The following is a 13,936-nucleotide window of genomic DNA, read 5'->3' as shown; positions in this document are numbered from 1 at the left end:
GTGAGAAAGCTTCTCTTCTAGAAGCTGGATAGCTTCTCTTCCAGATGTTGGAAAGCTTCTCTCCCAGAAGCTCAATAGCTTCTCTTCCAACAGCTGCAAAGCTTTTCTTCCAGAAGCTGAAAAGCTTCTTATCCAGAGCCTGGTAAACTTTCCTTCCAAAAGCCGAAAAGCTTCGCTTCTAGATGCTAGAAAGTTTCTCTTTCAGAAGCTGGGAAACTTCTCTTCTAGTAGAGAATATCTCTTACAGAAGCATTACAAAAAAAAATGTTTGAGGTATTGATGAAAACTTGTTTGAAAAAAAATCGGATATTTCGAGAAACGATGTAGCATACCCGTGGATGGTTAAGAATAAATTCTTTGGTTTCAAAGCAAAAGATCTAAAAAACCACATGAGGAATTTCTGAGGATTATTTGGTGTAATTTCTTATTAAATTCTTTGACTTATTCTGCGAAGAACTCCTGAATGAATTCGTGTGAAGATGACTTAGCAGATCAATCAAAAACCTTCGTAGCAAACTAGTGGATTTTGATTAATTTTCCGTCGGTCAGGGGAAGGGGGCTACGCCCATGTATCCATGTATCTATCCATCGTCAATCGCTAGAGTATCTCCTGAAGATCTTGATTCGTCTAGCAGGAAGTGAACCAAATTGCGTCGTTGTTGTAATCCATCGGGTTTGCGGGTACACAATACAACCGTTTCGAATCTTGATCGATTCTTACGCCTTTTTCGCGAAACAATGACACAATTTGAATTTGCTGAAATGTGATGACTCTTACGAAACCAACCGACGCGACGTCGTTCGATTTGTTGTAAATAAATCACTCACCAAATCGCTCCCTCAACTGTGACGGTGATCTTCGCTGCGTATACGCGACGTATCTGCTCCGCCCAGCTCCATTCGGGCGCTTTCGATGCCATTACCCCCTCGATCAGATTCTCCACGGTTCATGGATGGAATTCCTCGGCAAAATTCCCCCATCGCAGGCGCGCGCGAATCGAGTGGTTGCTCTTATTATCTGTCATTTTCCTTGCCCCCCTGCGAATCCCCCTCTTAACTCTTCAACATTTTTGTTCTACACTCTCACTGTCATCCGTCACACACTCCTCGTAGCAGTCCTCAGACCTCACATAACCTTCCCCAACTAATGGAACGATTTTTAATTTCATGCAGTCTTCCTGAGGAGATTAAGTAAGTCCCACAATGTTCCCTTCCGCAGAAGACATGTTTAAACAAAAGCAAAAAGTGTACGATTAGCGCACAATCATTGTCCGTCACCATCAGAGAGCATTATCATCAACATCATCATCATAGTCACTTCATCTTGCGGACGCCCTCCGCGTTTGCTCCAAGTTGCTTGACACATTCTCACATTAAGGCTTGACCGAAGACAAACGGACGTAACACTTGGGACACTTGACTTTAAAATTCGTCACACACTTCACACAACCGTGATCGGGTGGAGTTTTGGAACAAAGATGATCGTTCAAAGTGTGGTCGATGGAAATTTCGTCAATGTTACGTCTGTTTGTCTGTGGCTTAACATTCAATTGCTGCGCTAACACTGCACCATTGCTACCTTCTTGGAGACTGGACACAACGAAATTGCATTTTTATTACGGTTGAACAAAACGATTTGACTTAATTACTGTTGGACACTATTTACTGGACGTTTTGACGGACAAGATGTAAGATACGATGCTTCGCTGAATTTTTGAATTAGGATCATTTAGTACGAGTGCACTCATACTTTGGACAAAGCTGTTTCACCTTTCAGCAGATTGGATTTAAGATTGTAGATAGAGAATTTGTTTGCTTAGATACACATATCACACCCGTCTAGTCGATGAACACTGTAATTTAAGTGTAATGTAAAACTATCGAACTAGTCTAATTGAGCCTGAAGAGAATCCAAACAACATCATTGAAGACTATGTTTAAAACTAAAATCAATAGTAGAAGGGTTTCTAGAAGTGGAAAAAAGGGCTATCAAAGTATTGAAGGATCAAGCGTTACGGCTCATACAAAAATTCGAAAGTTTTCATACAAATAGCTTTTTGGAGGATGATGATAGTTGAAAATTCTTAATTTTAGCGTTACGCAATGAATGGACTCTGCCCTCTGTAATCACAAGTAGGGTAAAAGCACCGTTTTTTTTCCAGTCTAAGAGAAAATGTCAATATAAATTATATGGAAAGCCGTATTTATACTACAAATATGTCAAATGCAAGCTTTCAAACCATATTATGTGTGTAAATATTGAAACTGAGCTAAAACCATCGTTTCGCGTCGAAAATATCGTTGGTCAGTATAGGCCACCAGAACCAGCTTCGGTTCCTAAATTGGCCAATCACATTGATTTCTTATGAGAGTGGCCAAATTAGGAGTACCCTGGCCAAATTGGGTGTATGAGAGTTAAAGCTATAAGGAAAATGAATTGTTTTTCTTATGTTTTGAATCAATTTGGACGATAAAATGAATGTAGCTCTATCATGTGAATGTGATCTACTAAACACAAAAGGTTTCATGCTGATTAGCGATGTAAAACGGTGTATAAACCACTATGGCTACAACTGGCGTATGCCCAAAACCGGTGCTTCTACCCTACGGTTAACGTTACCACTATTCTGCCTGGGCTAAGATTCGACAATTCGTTTGCATGAAGAACAATCCAAAAAGTTTGACTTATGGACTTCGTTCTCAGGACAGGCATCCTTAGCGTGAGAAGTACCTCTACAAACCATGCCTTAAGTATCTATTTTTTTCTGTTCGGGATGAACCACTGCTACCAGTTCTACGCTAATACTATTGAGAAATAATGAAGTAGTCGTTTTTAATACAATTTACTCTTTACCATTTTGAAAAAAAAAAATTTTTTATTAAAAGATATGTACCGCTATTTATACCTTCCATTAAATTTTCAAAAGCGCGCCCCTTATTTAGGTTTGGCCACTCAGCTACTCCTGCGTATCAAATTATTGCTTAGGTACGAAGTCGTTTACCTTTTACAGTGAACAGGTTTCATTGCATCAGACATTTTGATTTCTTACCTTATTTCAGAAACAAAAAGATTATTTTAGAACAGTGGTTCTCAACCTTTTTGAAGCTGCGGCCCCCTTTAAAGTTCTACAAACAACCTGCGGACACCCAAAAATGAGTGCTTTTGAAATCAATGTTCATGCAAAACTCTCAAAGATCTCAAAATGATTTGTCAGACATAAGTACTTGGCACTTGGCAGGAGTACACAAAAATGTTTGAAATTCACCATAGATAATGGAAAGATTTGTACATTTTGTAATTACGGAAATTGGGACGTGTAACAAATTGGGGAAGATTTTGAACGTTAATAACTCAGTTTTTTTGTGAACCAACCAGAGTTTGGATTTGGATCAGAATAAGCCGATTCATCCCTATTCAGAGAGTGTAATAGTTCATGAATCATAACAGTTCGTGACACATCGCATTCGAAGAACTCTATGAATGTTGGTATTTATTCTCTCTCATTGTACGTGACGAGACAAACAACAACTATATCGAGCCATTCGAGAGATTAATTTTTTGCTTAAAAGTGGTAACAACAAGAATGAGAGAGTGTCAGCGAATGTTACACGTGGTGACACACAGTGATCGGCACCAAAGAAAGAATAAAGTGTGTTCTATTTCTTTATCGTGTCTCTTTAGCTTCTATGAACGTTAAAAATAATGCGTGTTGTGTGAATGCGTGCCCATTCAAGGAATAAAATTATGACTCGTGTGTCAATGATTGTTAAATTTTCCAAAGCCTGGAATCAACAATAACATTTTTACTATCAATCGATCAGAAATTTATCTACACATTGATATCAATTAGATAGTTTTTAGGAACCTTAATTAATTTTGATATTGAGAGTTTTCTCGGTAGAATTGCTTGAAACTTTGCAGTATGGTTTATTCATAAACGGTGCATATTGTTGCAAAATATGATCCCTGTAGCCTTCAAGAAATCTCCAAAATTCTCCTGCCAAAATAAATCAAAAATGCCGGGAATAAGTAATGAGATAATCACTGAAGTTCAATGAAGATTGTTTCGAGTTTCATAAGTTTGTATGAAAAGTTTTACAAGATTTACTCATGGACTCAATCAGAAATTCAAAAAGACCTCGCTAAACTTCGCTAAACAAATTTCTCCAAGAACTATCTGAAATCTACCAATGATCACTATTGTGAAAGATTTTTATAATCCTGCCGATAACTGCCAGGAAACAGAGGAACTTTTCGAAGATCTTACCAGTAAACTTGCAAAATCATAACTGACAAGGATTAAGCTGCAATTATTTCAAAAATTCCTCTAGAAACGAACCCAGATTCACTTTCAAGCTCACACTGCTGAAACATTGAGCTACCCCTAGGGGTCCGCGGACCACCGGTTGAGAAACCCTGTTTTAGAAGGTAGGCGGTCTGCTACTCCACTAATTCGGAATCGCGTACCTCCTACTTAGATATCGAGAGAGAAGCACTGAACTCGGAAAGAATTTGTCTTATGAATTGAAACCAGCCTCAGATGCTGATTGAGTCATTTTTCCACATCGACCTCCATTTTTCCACTTTCGACACCTAGAAAAGGTGAGTCTTTGAAATTACCTCGACTTCCGGAAATGTTTCCATTTCGCATAAATTTAGGTCATTTTTGCTTAAGTGATTGAGTAAAATCCGGAAATTCTGATCTCGATTGGTGGCTTTCATTGTTTCCTCTCTTTAATCGTAGAGCCTGGCCTAGAGGATGCTTCGATTTGTTGTTCGAAACATTTCTCCAATGCAGTTCCCAATCCATGTGATATTCACTTTATGCCTTATGACTGGAAGAGCGGAAAGAAACCTGATCTCTGACGACTAAAGCTGAATATTCTATTGAAAAACAAAAGCAAACAACCTCCACAATAAAGAAGGAAAAGCTTAAGGAATTCTTACAATGATTCCTCCAGAAAAAGAAATACATTCAAGGGCACCTAGAAGGATCCCTTCAGAAATTTCTCTAGAGATTCCTTTAACAATTCTCTCAGATATTCCTCCTGCGATTTCTCAAGAGATGTTTAAGTGAATTTCTGCTGAATTTGAGCAAGAAAATCCTTAAGCAGTTCAACAATGAAACATTTAGTAATTTCCACAGGGATTACCTCAAAAATTCTGCTGTGAAAATCATTTATTCCCGTTGTTATGCTAAGATATTAAAAACAAAACATATAAAAACTATTCTAGGACATCCGCAAAAAAATCCTTTAGATGTTTCTAAGCCGAAGCAAAGAATTATTACAGAAGTTGCTTCAGAAGTTCTCTCAGGGAATTCCGAAGTTTATTAGATAATCTCCCTGGAGAATTCCTTGATGAATTCATTCAGTTATACTGCATAAAGTTCCTTCAGAGATTTCTATAGGATTTTTTTCCAAGAATGTAAGATTTTCTCCAATAATTTCTTACGTGAATTATTTAGGGATTCGTCTATAAAAACATAGCGGGATGCCTATGGAAAATGCTGTTGCACCTATTCCAGTATTGCTTCCGATTCTTCCTTCGTCGATTTCCCCAGGAATTCGCAGAAAATCTGTTAGCATTCTATCGCGGGTTTCATTTGGTATTTTTTCAATAATTATTTTAAAAATTGAACTAAATAATCCTCCAAGACTTCTTCAAGACTTTAGATATGCAGATCAACAGGTATTCCAACAAGAGTTTTTCAGGGAAATTTCAGTAGTAATCTTTGAGAAAATTTTTGAACGTCGAAGCAATCCAGGTTAAAATCATAAAAGTGGATTACATGGGAAATATCATGAAAAAAGTATCGAAACATTTCTCAATATATTTTAAACTAAAGATATCGGAAATTTTGTAAAGAAATCATTGTAAAACTATCTGGTGTTAGTTTTAAAGGAATCGCTGATTGAATTCTTTAGAAAGTCCTAAACAAAACTATCGAAGAAATTCCTTAGAAAACCTGCGAAAGACTTTCGGGATAAATTTCTAAAGACTTTCTCGTGATATTACCTGAAGAAAGGATTGGACAAATGCCAAAGTTATTTTCTGATCTTAAGAATCCTCTAAGACTTCTTCAAGACTTTAGAGATCATTGCAGATCAACAGGTATTTCTACAGGAGTTCCATCCGAACTTACTCTAAGAATAGGATTTTCTGAATAAATTTTTGTAATAATATTTGGGAAAATTTTTGAACGAATCTATGAAATTACTTTCAGGTTCAAATCATAAACGTGGAATACATAGGAAATATCCTGCAAAAAAGTATCGAAACATTTTTCAATATATTTGTAACGAAAGATATCTGAAAGTTCGTAAACAAATCATTGTAAAACTATCTGGAATTAGTTTAAAATGAATCGTTGATTGTTTTTTTAGAAAGTCCTAAACAAAAATATCGAAGAAATTCCTTTAGAAATCTGTAAAAGTCTTTCTGGATAAATTTCTCAAGGGTTTTTCATGATAATAATACCAGAAGAAAAGTTTGGACCAAAGTTAATTTCTGACTAAATTCCTGGAGAAAACCATACAAAACACACAATTCTTGGAAATACTCCTTCAGAAATGTTTGGTTGGATTCTTCAAGGAATCCATGTAAAATCTCTTGGTATTTCTGGGTACTTGTATGATCTCTTTCGAGTCTTTTTAGGCACAAGAGGTCTCTGGAGTTCCTGCCATTATTTTATTCGACTCTCATCTGTGAATTCCTAAATATGTTATCTTTAGCCAACTTAAATTTTACCCAACGACTGTTTACATCGTTCTTAAATGCTAAAAGTTGGCACCAACGGCAAAAAGTACATACAACAACCTTTCAAACATTCAGTTTATCTCACTGGCCGCCGAGCATCGACGTGGATGTTTGTATTCCGCTCTCTGATCGCGCTACGCTAGGTTCTCAAATTTCTCAAACAAGACAGTATTTTTTTCAGTGTTTTGTAAATTTTGGAATATCTTCTTACGAATATGTTTGTTACTATGAACATAGAGTGTTGATTATGTGTTAACCTTTCGATTGTCGCGTGCATTTTTGTAACGCGTGTAGTCGCGCGTGGTACTTTGTACAACACCCTCGGTTTTGCATGTTCAACATGAATGATCTCGCAATTTAGTTTAAATATAGAAATACCATCTTCAGCAAAGTTGTTAAGGAGATCAAGGTCGAATCCGCAAAACAAAACTTTCATGCTCACTCGCGCCATTTTGAATCAACCAGCTTGAACAATGATAGCCCTTGAGCTACTAAACAACTTTGCCGAAGACGCCATCTTTCTAAGTGGTCAAGATTCTGAGATATTCTTTTAAGAGTTTTATGTTCACTAGCGCTACCTGGTGCCAAAATCTCGAATTTCTTGGTTCAAATAATGTTAGTCTATGAGGTACTGAACAACTTTGCCGAAAACGCCATCTCTCTAAGTGGTCAGGCTCCTGAGATATATGCAAAACAAAATTTTCATGCTCACTAGCGCCGCCTGGTGGCCAAATTTTGAATTGACTAGCTCGAACAATAATAGCCCTTGAGTTATTGAACAACTTTGCCGAAGACGCCAACTTGCTAAATGGACAAGCTCTTGAGATATCTGCAAAACAAAAGTAAAAGTCTCATGCTCACTATTGCCACTTAGCGGTCCAATTCCGAACTAAATGAGGTACCATCAGAAAACGCTCCATCGCCAGAACTACTTTACTGAAGTCCCCAAGTTTCGAAGTTATCTGGAATTTAAGAAATACCGTTTTTTAAATTTTGGGCTGCTTGAACCGTATATAGCGCGTTCATTATCATGCGACTTCTATGCACATATCTTCATTTTACCGCATTATAAAAAAACTTACTGTAAACAAAAACTTTCGTGTATTGTTTTTAAGAAGATTCTTAAGAAATACATTTTGGTTTGGTGTCAATAGATGTCTTTGTTGCAAAATGATAGCATTTAAATCACAACTGTTGTACAAAGTACAACAGCGTGACAGCCCGAAGGTTAATTTTAATAAATGTCTAAAAATGTAATTTAGTTGTACCAATGAATGTAGTAAACGTACCATCGCAGACAAACAGACGTAACACTTAGAACAAATCTCGCTCAAAATCATTGTCACGGAGACATGTACTGCCCATAACCGCATAACAGTCACATTCGACATTTTTGACAAATTGGCACCATGGAGAGTCATCAAATGATAAATACTTTCAGTCAACTTACTGAAATCTGTGAGATCGTTCTAGAAAATTCGATAAAAATACCAAATTGTTTTGTCACATTGGTAAATTAAATTATAACCGCATAACAGCCAATGTTATGGATTTTACTCAGGTGGCGCAGATCATTGATGAGTGCCACTGGTTCTCTCTTTCATTCTCCCGCTGTTCTTATGCAGCGCAAATAGTGACGTCATTTTATGATATGTGTTGGAGTAATAAAACCCAAGCCTGGTACAGCTTTCGTTTGTGGTTTGGATGCAGAAGGGCTGGATTTCATCCGAAGTTTTTTTTTCCAAATTGTACTTGTATCATTCGGAATTCCGATTCCCACAGGACATCAACATTGAATCAGTTAGATGTCTGTGATCGAAAAGTATTATAACAGGGTAGATACTTAGCACTATAAAAGTTGTTATGCAATGTTATGGATTTTACTCAGGTGGTGCAGATCATTGATGAGTGCCACTAGTTCTCTCTTTCATTCACCCGCTGTTCTTATGCAGCGCAAATAGTGACGTCACTATTTGCGCTGCATAAGAACAGCGGGTGAATGAAAGAGAGAACTAGTGGCACTCATCAATGATCTGCACCACCTGAGTAAAATCCATAACATTGCATAACAACTTTTATAGTGCTAAGTATCTACCCTGTTATAATACTTTTCGATCACAGACATCTAACTGATTCAATGTTGATGTCCTGTGGGAATCGGAATTCCGAATGATACAAGTACAATTTGGAAAAAAAAAACTTCGGATGAAATCCAACCCTTCTGCATCCAAAGCACAAACGAAAGCTGGAACAGGCTTGGGTTTTATTACTCCAACAAATATAATAAATTGCGAAGCATAGCGGAGCACCCGCAAAAAATGTGTCAAATTACACTCGCAAATCAGTCTCCTAATGGTTGTGGAATCGATCGTTCGGTGTAACTTGTGTACCCACATATTCCTTGCCGGGAACTATAACGACCTAGTGAAGGCCAAACACCACGGCGCCACAGTAGCCCAAAACTTGCTTTTCTGTTGCTTTTCTTCTTCTTGGTTTGTTTTTTTCCTTCCTGTGATAATATCACGCCAATTATCGTGACCGACAACAACTATCTATATGCTGTTCGACAGTAACTCGCGTGCCTAGTAAAATCGCGGTTTCTGTCATCATGGGAAACTCGCTGCATGATTTCTTCTTGATTTACGTTTGTGTGGTTTGTAAACTTAATGCTAGTCAATCTGGAATGTTGATGTCGTGAGTAAACGAGCCCATCCTTAGGCTATCAGTTCATCAATGATGTTGTTCGGATTGGACCATGACTTGCACCTGTGTGATTTGGCACGCGATCATATGTTTATTAGGAAAATTGACACCCGTTTTGCGTTCAGTCGTAGCCGTTGATTTGTTGTTTGCAATTAGTTCAAATTAGATCAACTACCTAATCAGTTTTCTTTACAAACCCTATGAAATTGGAACCAATGTGTTATTCGTCCTTTGCTATGTTCTACCACTCCCTCTCGTTGTCGTTTGACCCCGCTCCATCGATCACACAAATACACGTACCACCACGTGGCCATCGTCCATTCGTTCGGGTTGGGCCTCCCAGGTAATGAAGACGCTACTCCGGATTCAGCATACTCGTCGTCCGGTGCTGGTGCTGGTGCCGGGAACTCGTCTTCCCTGGCCGGACTGCTCGGTTCTCCAGCTCGACGAGCGGTCCCCGCAGGCTATCAACACCACCATCAGTTCTACCCTAGCGGTGAGGCACTGAATCCGACCTATGCGTCCAACATTAATCTCTGTATCAGTGACGACATCATCATCAGTGTGACCGACCATGACCTTGAGAGCGACTTGCAACAACAAGAACAAGAACTTCAACATCAACAGCAACAACAATCGCAGCGATTTAATCCTACTATTGCTTCTTCTTCTAATTGTATCACTGCTGCTACCAATACTAACACCAATCTTATAGCGTCGCCCAAGTCGTCGTCGTCGTCCACGGTGTCATCGCCCCGCTCGCCCCGATTTGCCCAGCGGAACCCGGTCACCGGAAATGGCGTCGAAGACTACGCCGACAAGCCGCGCAAGCCCAGCTCCAGGCGGGGAGGTAATTGGTCATCAGGTGGTTAATAACTTTACTAATAATTGCTGTGTGTTGTTGTTTAGTTTATTGTTTATAATGCTTTCTTTATTGTTTTATGTGCTGTTTGATTTTGTTTTTTTTTTCTTGTAATAATAATAATGTAAAACTATTTTCTTATTTGTTGCTTTTTTTTAATTTATTTTAGAGTTGTACTTTAATAATGTCAAGTTTTACTAAGGAGCATAGGGGCAAGAATTTCATTCACATACATACATATAAGTAATCATGGCACGGGAGTGTTGCAATATTTTTTCAAACGAGTTCATATAACGGGTAGTGGTTATCTTAGGCCGCATTTCTAATTCTCCATAAAAAAAAAACAAAGTTTCGTGAGTACATTTAGTGCTGTGAATTGACGTGAGTGGTTCTGTAAAAGCTGTACCCTAGGTATGCGACATACCCTATGTCTGTTGAATGAATTTCTTATCCCTTAAATTATGCAGAGATTTACTATACTCAATCTTTATTTCCTATTCCAGAGATAACACATTGCCAACCTTACGCTAATCTCCTATCTCACCTTCTCCACAGAAAACGGCAACCCGGTGACCGGTGAGGGATACAAATCTGGCGGTGCAGCGGAGATCAACACAACCGTCCCATCGCTGAACGGTGCTGGCCATGTCATCAACAAGAATCGCATTCCACCAGGTGGTTTCTCGTCCGGTCTGTGGTAATCAGCTGGCCGCAGCCTGCATACCAGCGGTGTATGGGGGTCTCCATTTAACGGGGAGCCCCTCCAGCCGCACTCTTTGTATTTCATTTCAAGACACACGTAAAAACCGTAAATTGGACTATTCGAAGCAGATGCGCAGCAAGTTGCCAGACCTAAAAACGATAAATGAAAAAAGACGATCCCGTTCCAGTAACATAGAGTCCGCCATCAAACCGAGAGAAAAACTCAACCGTTGCCGCCCGATCGAATTCCGGCTACAATTTTTTTTTTCGTCAGGAGAAGGTTTATCGATTTAGGAAACCGGAAACTATTCCGGGGTGAATTTTCAATGCAAATTGTCAAAAATAAACTGATAGTGATAGCACACCATCATGTTAGGCTGATATCTGATAACAATTAACATATAACGAATTACGAAACCAATTACCCTTTTCTGTGTAGAATAGAGGACCGATAAATTTTCAAATTGTGAAACAATACAATTCATAAATCTCTTTAGATTCCTGTTCGAATTTTTTGGGAGATTGCCGAGCAAATTTGATATGATAAATTTACGAAAAGCGAACTGAAACGACCAGAACGGTTAAGGAAAATCTATAGCAGCAGCGGCAGCGACTGTTTCGAACACCATTTGTAGTTATATTAACAAAGAGTTTCACAATGCCTCCAATAGGAGGATACACACAAACAAGAGCGCGCTGCTATCGGCAGGACCATATTTCGAACGAAATTGAGAGCAATTAAATTAACCACTTATCAAAAACACACACACAACAGCAACAATAATTGCGATCGAGAAAGGGAGAAACAGATACGAGAACGCATATTCACATACACGTAAATTAACAATTAGAGTGCATCTGTTTAAAATATTACTCAACAAATAATGTGCATACAGTGAGAAGAAAGACAATTATAAATCGTCAGTTTTCCAGCTATCATTTTTCAGAGGAAAGTGCCATTGCGCATCACCCTCCATACTCCAATCCCACACAAATATCAATGTGGTAGTATTTATAGTGCAGTTGAATTGTATAATCTCAACATATTTAAAAACTGGATACAAGAGAATTATTCTTGTCCAATTTAAGTGTACGTTTTTCAGTGTCGATTTCTGTAATCCCCATCCTACCCTTTTGCTTGTTTTTGGATCAGTGGAATGTAATTTTGATTAAATTAATCAGAAGGATTCTTTTCGGCAATGATCACCCCTTTCGCTTTTGTACTCTTTTTTCCCTACTTTTTCATAGATGACCCCATCTATTCACGTATCTATCTCTTATATTATATTTGCTATATTTGTATTTGTATTACTCCAAGAAATAGCGAAGAGCGCAAGTATATTCACTTTATTATTTGAACTCTCTTCAACCTTTCGGTACCATTTCTTCTTTTCCTATTTATTAAAACGAAACTATCAGTTTGATGATTTTTATAAAATTATTGAATATGACTAAACTAAAAACTGTTACAGCGATCACGATCCGAGCAGAAATCAAGTAGCGGTTCAAAATTGAAATGTGAACGAATGTGGCCTCAATTAGAATACCTTTGCTATGACGATAGGAGAAAAAAATGAAGAATGAAAAGAAATATAGAAAATAGAAATAGGGAAAGAAGAAAGACCTTATATAGGAAGCCTATATTTGTAGAGTGGGAGAGTCAAAATTATTATAATAGTTGTAACGATTTGATAATATATAAACAACGCAGATGGAAATGGAAGTGCGCCGAGAGCGTTAACTGAATACACACACACATACAGGCATAATCTACATACCAAGATCAGTAGCACTCATAACGACAGAGGAAAGAGTAAGAGCTAGCGAAGAGATGAAGAAAAAGCGATGTCGATACATTCTTCTATGTACCCTATTTGCATTACGCGTAACATATTACAATTTGAAGGATCCAAAAGTCCGATAAGTAATAAAAGAAAATCGAAAAGCAAATACTACATGCATATTATATATAGAACAGTGAAAAATATATTACAAACGCATCTGGATTATAATTGTACTTTGATTGATTCACTCTTATTTTCATTTGTAATAATAAATTTTAATTTAATAACTGCAATGAGTGGTCCTTGAATCCGAACGTCATTCTGCATGATTTAATTTTGGGATTGTCTATCCTGAACTGATTATTTGTTTATGTTTTTTTTATTGATTTGTTTGGTCATCTTGATAAAACCTAGCCAACAATTGGGTTAATTCTACGAGTGGTGTGAGGTGACAATTGTCGGTGTCGTATAGCGAGGAGACAATTCTCGAATCGAGGGTAGTGGCTCGCCATTCAAATCAAAAGGAGAGTCACCTCACTGCCCATAACTGCATAACAGTCACATTCGACAAAAGTAGGCATTGAGTAAACGGGATACCAAGTTTGCATTTTACTGCAATATGGGAGGAAACTAAAATTTCAAAAAATCATTAAGAATTCAAAAGAGCATATTTGAGGCTGAAATCTTGTACAACTTATTTCGCATTTTGGGTGAATAGTCAAAAAATAATTCTGATAGAAATTTCGTTGCTACTACATTATGAGGCTCATGTATAATCTAAATGTTACTGTTATGCGGTTACATTAGCCAATGTGACAAAACAACTTGGTATTGAGTGATTCCATAGACCTGTGCGCCGAAATAGTTTTAATCGGCGGCGGCGTGAGAGCATTTTTATACCGGCGGCGGCGGCGTGATCGGCGTCACGCCGTTAACTAGATTCGGCGACGGCGAAGGCGGCGGCGGCGGCGTGCAACGGCGTGGAGAAAAATGGACATCAAAATGTTTGAGTTTGTCTTCTTTTTTCTGGCGTTACGTTCCTACTGGGACAGATACTACTTCTTAGCACTTTCGCAGTTGTTAAGTGAGAGTTTTCCTTGCCAAAGTTTCCATTTTCGTATTAGT

The 13,936-nt window shown here is 38.0% G+C and overlaps 1 protein-coding gene across 4 annotated transcripts in view; it reads left to right on the top strand.

Moving 5' to 3' along the window:
• Positions 1-12,943, top strand: part of LOC5564518 (microtubule-associated protein Jupiter) — a 166,873-nt gene extending 153,930 nt beyond the window's left edge. The window contains exons 6-8 of one of the 4 annotated variants that reach the window (XM_021849928.1): positions 1,174-1,191; positions 10,179-10,313; positions 10,881-12,943. In XM_021849928.1, coding sequence (XP_021705620.1) covers positions 1,174-1,191; positions 10,179-10,313; positions 10,881-11,026 — 299 coding nt within the window. In that variant the 3' untranslated portion in view covers positions 11,027-12,943. Of the gene's footprint in view, positions 1-1,173; positions 1,192-10,178; positions 10,329-10,880 lie in introns of all 4 variants that reach the window. The other 3 variants (XM_021849927.1, XM_021849929.1, XM_021849930.1) reach the window with 3 other exon arrangements.
• The last annotated feature ends 993 nt before the right edge of the window (positions 12,944-13,936 follow it).

Source organism: Aedes aegypti, chromosome 3 (assembly GCF_002204515.2).
Source record: "Aedes aegypti strain LVP_AGWG chromosome 3, AaegL5.0 Primary Assembly, whole genome shotgun sequence".
Taxonomy (NCBI): Eukaryota; Metazoa; Arthropoda; class Insecta; order Diptera; family Culicidae; genus Aedes; species Aedes aegypti.
Note: the sequence above shows the minus strand (reverse complement) of the source record. Positions and strands in the feature narration are given on the sequence as shown.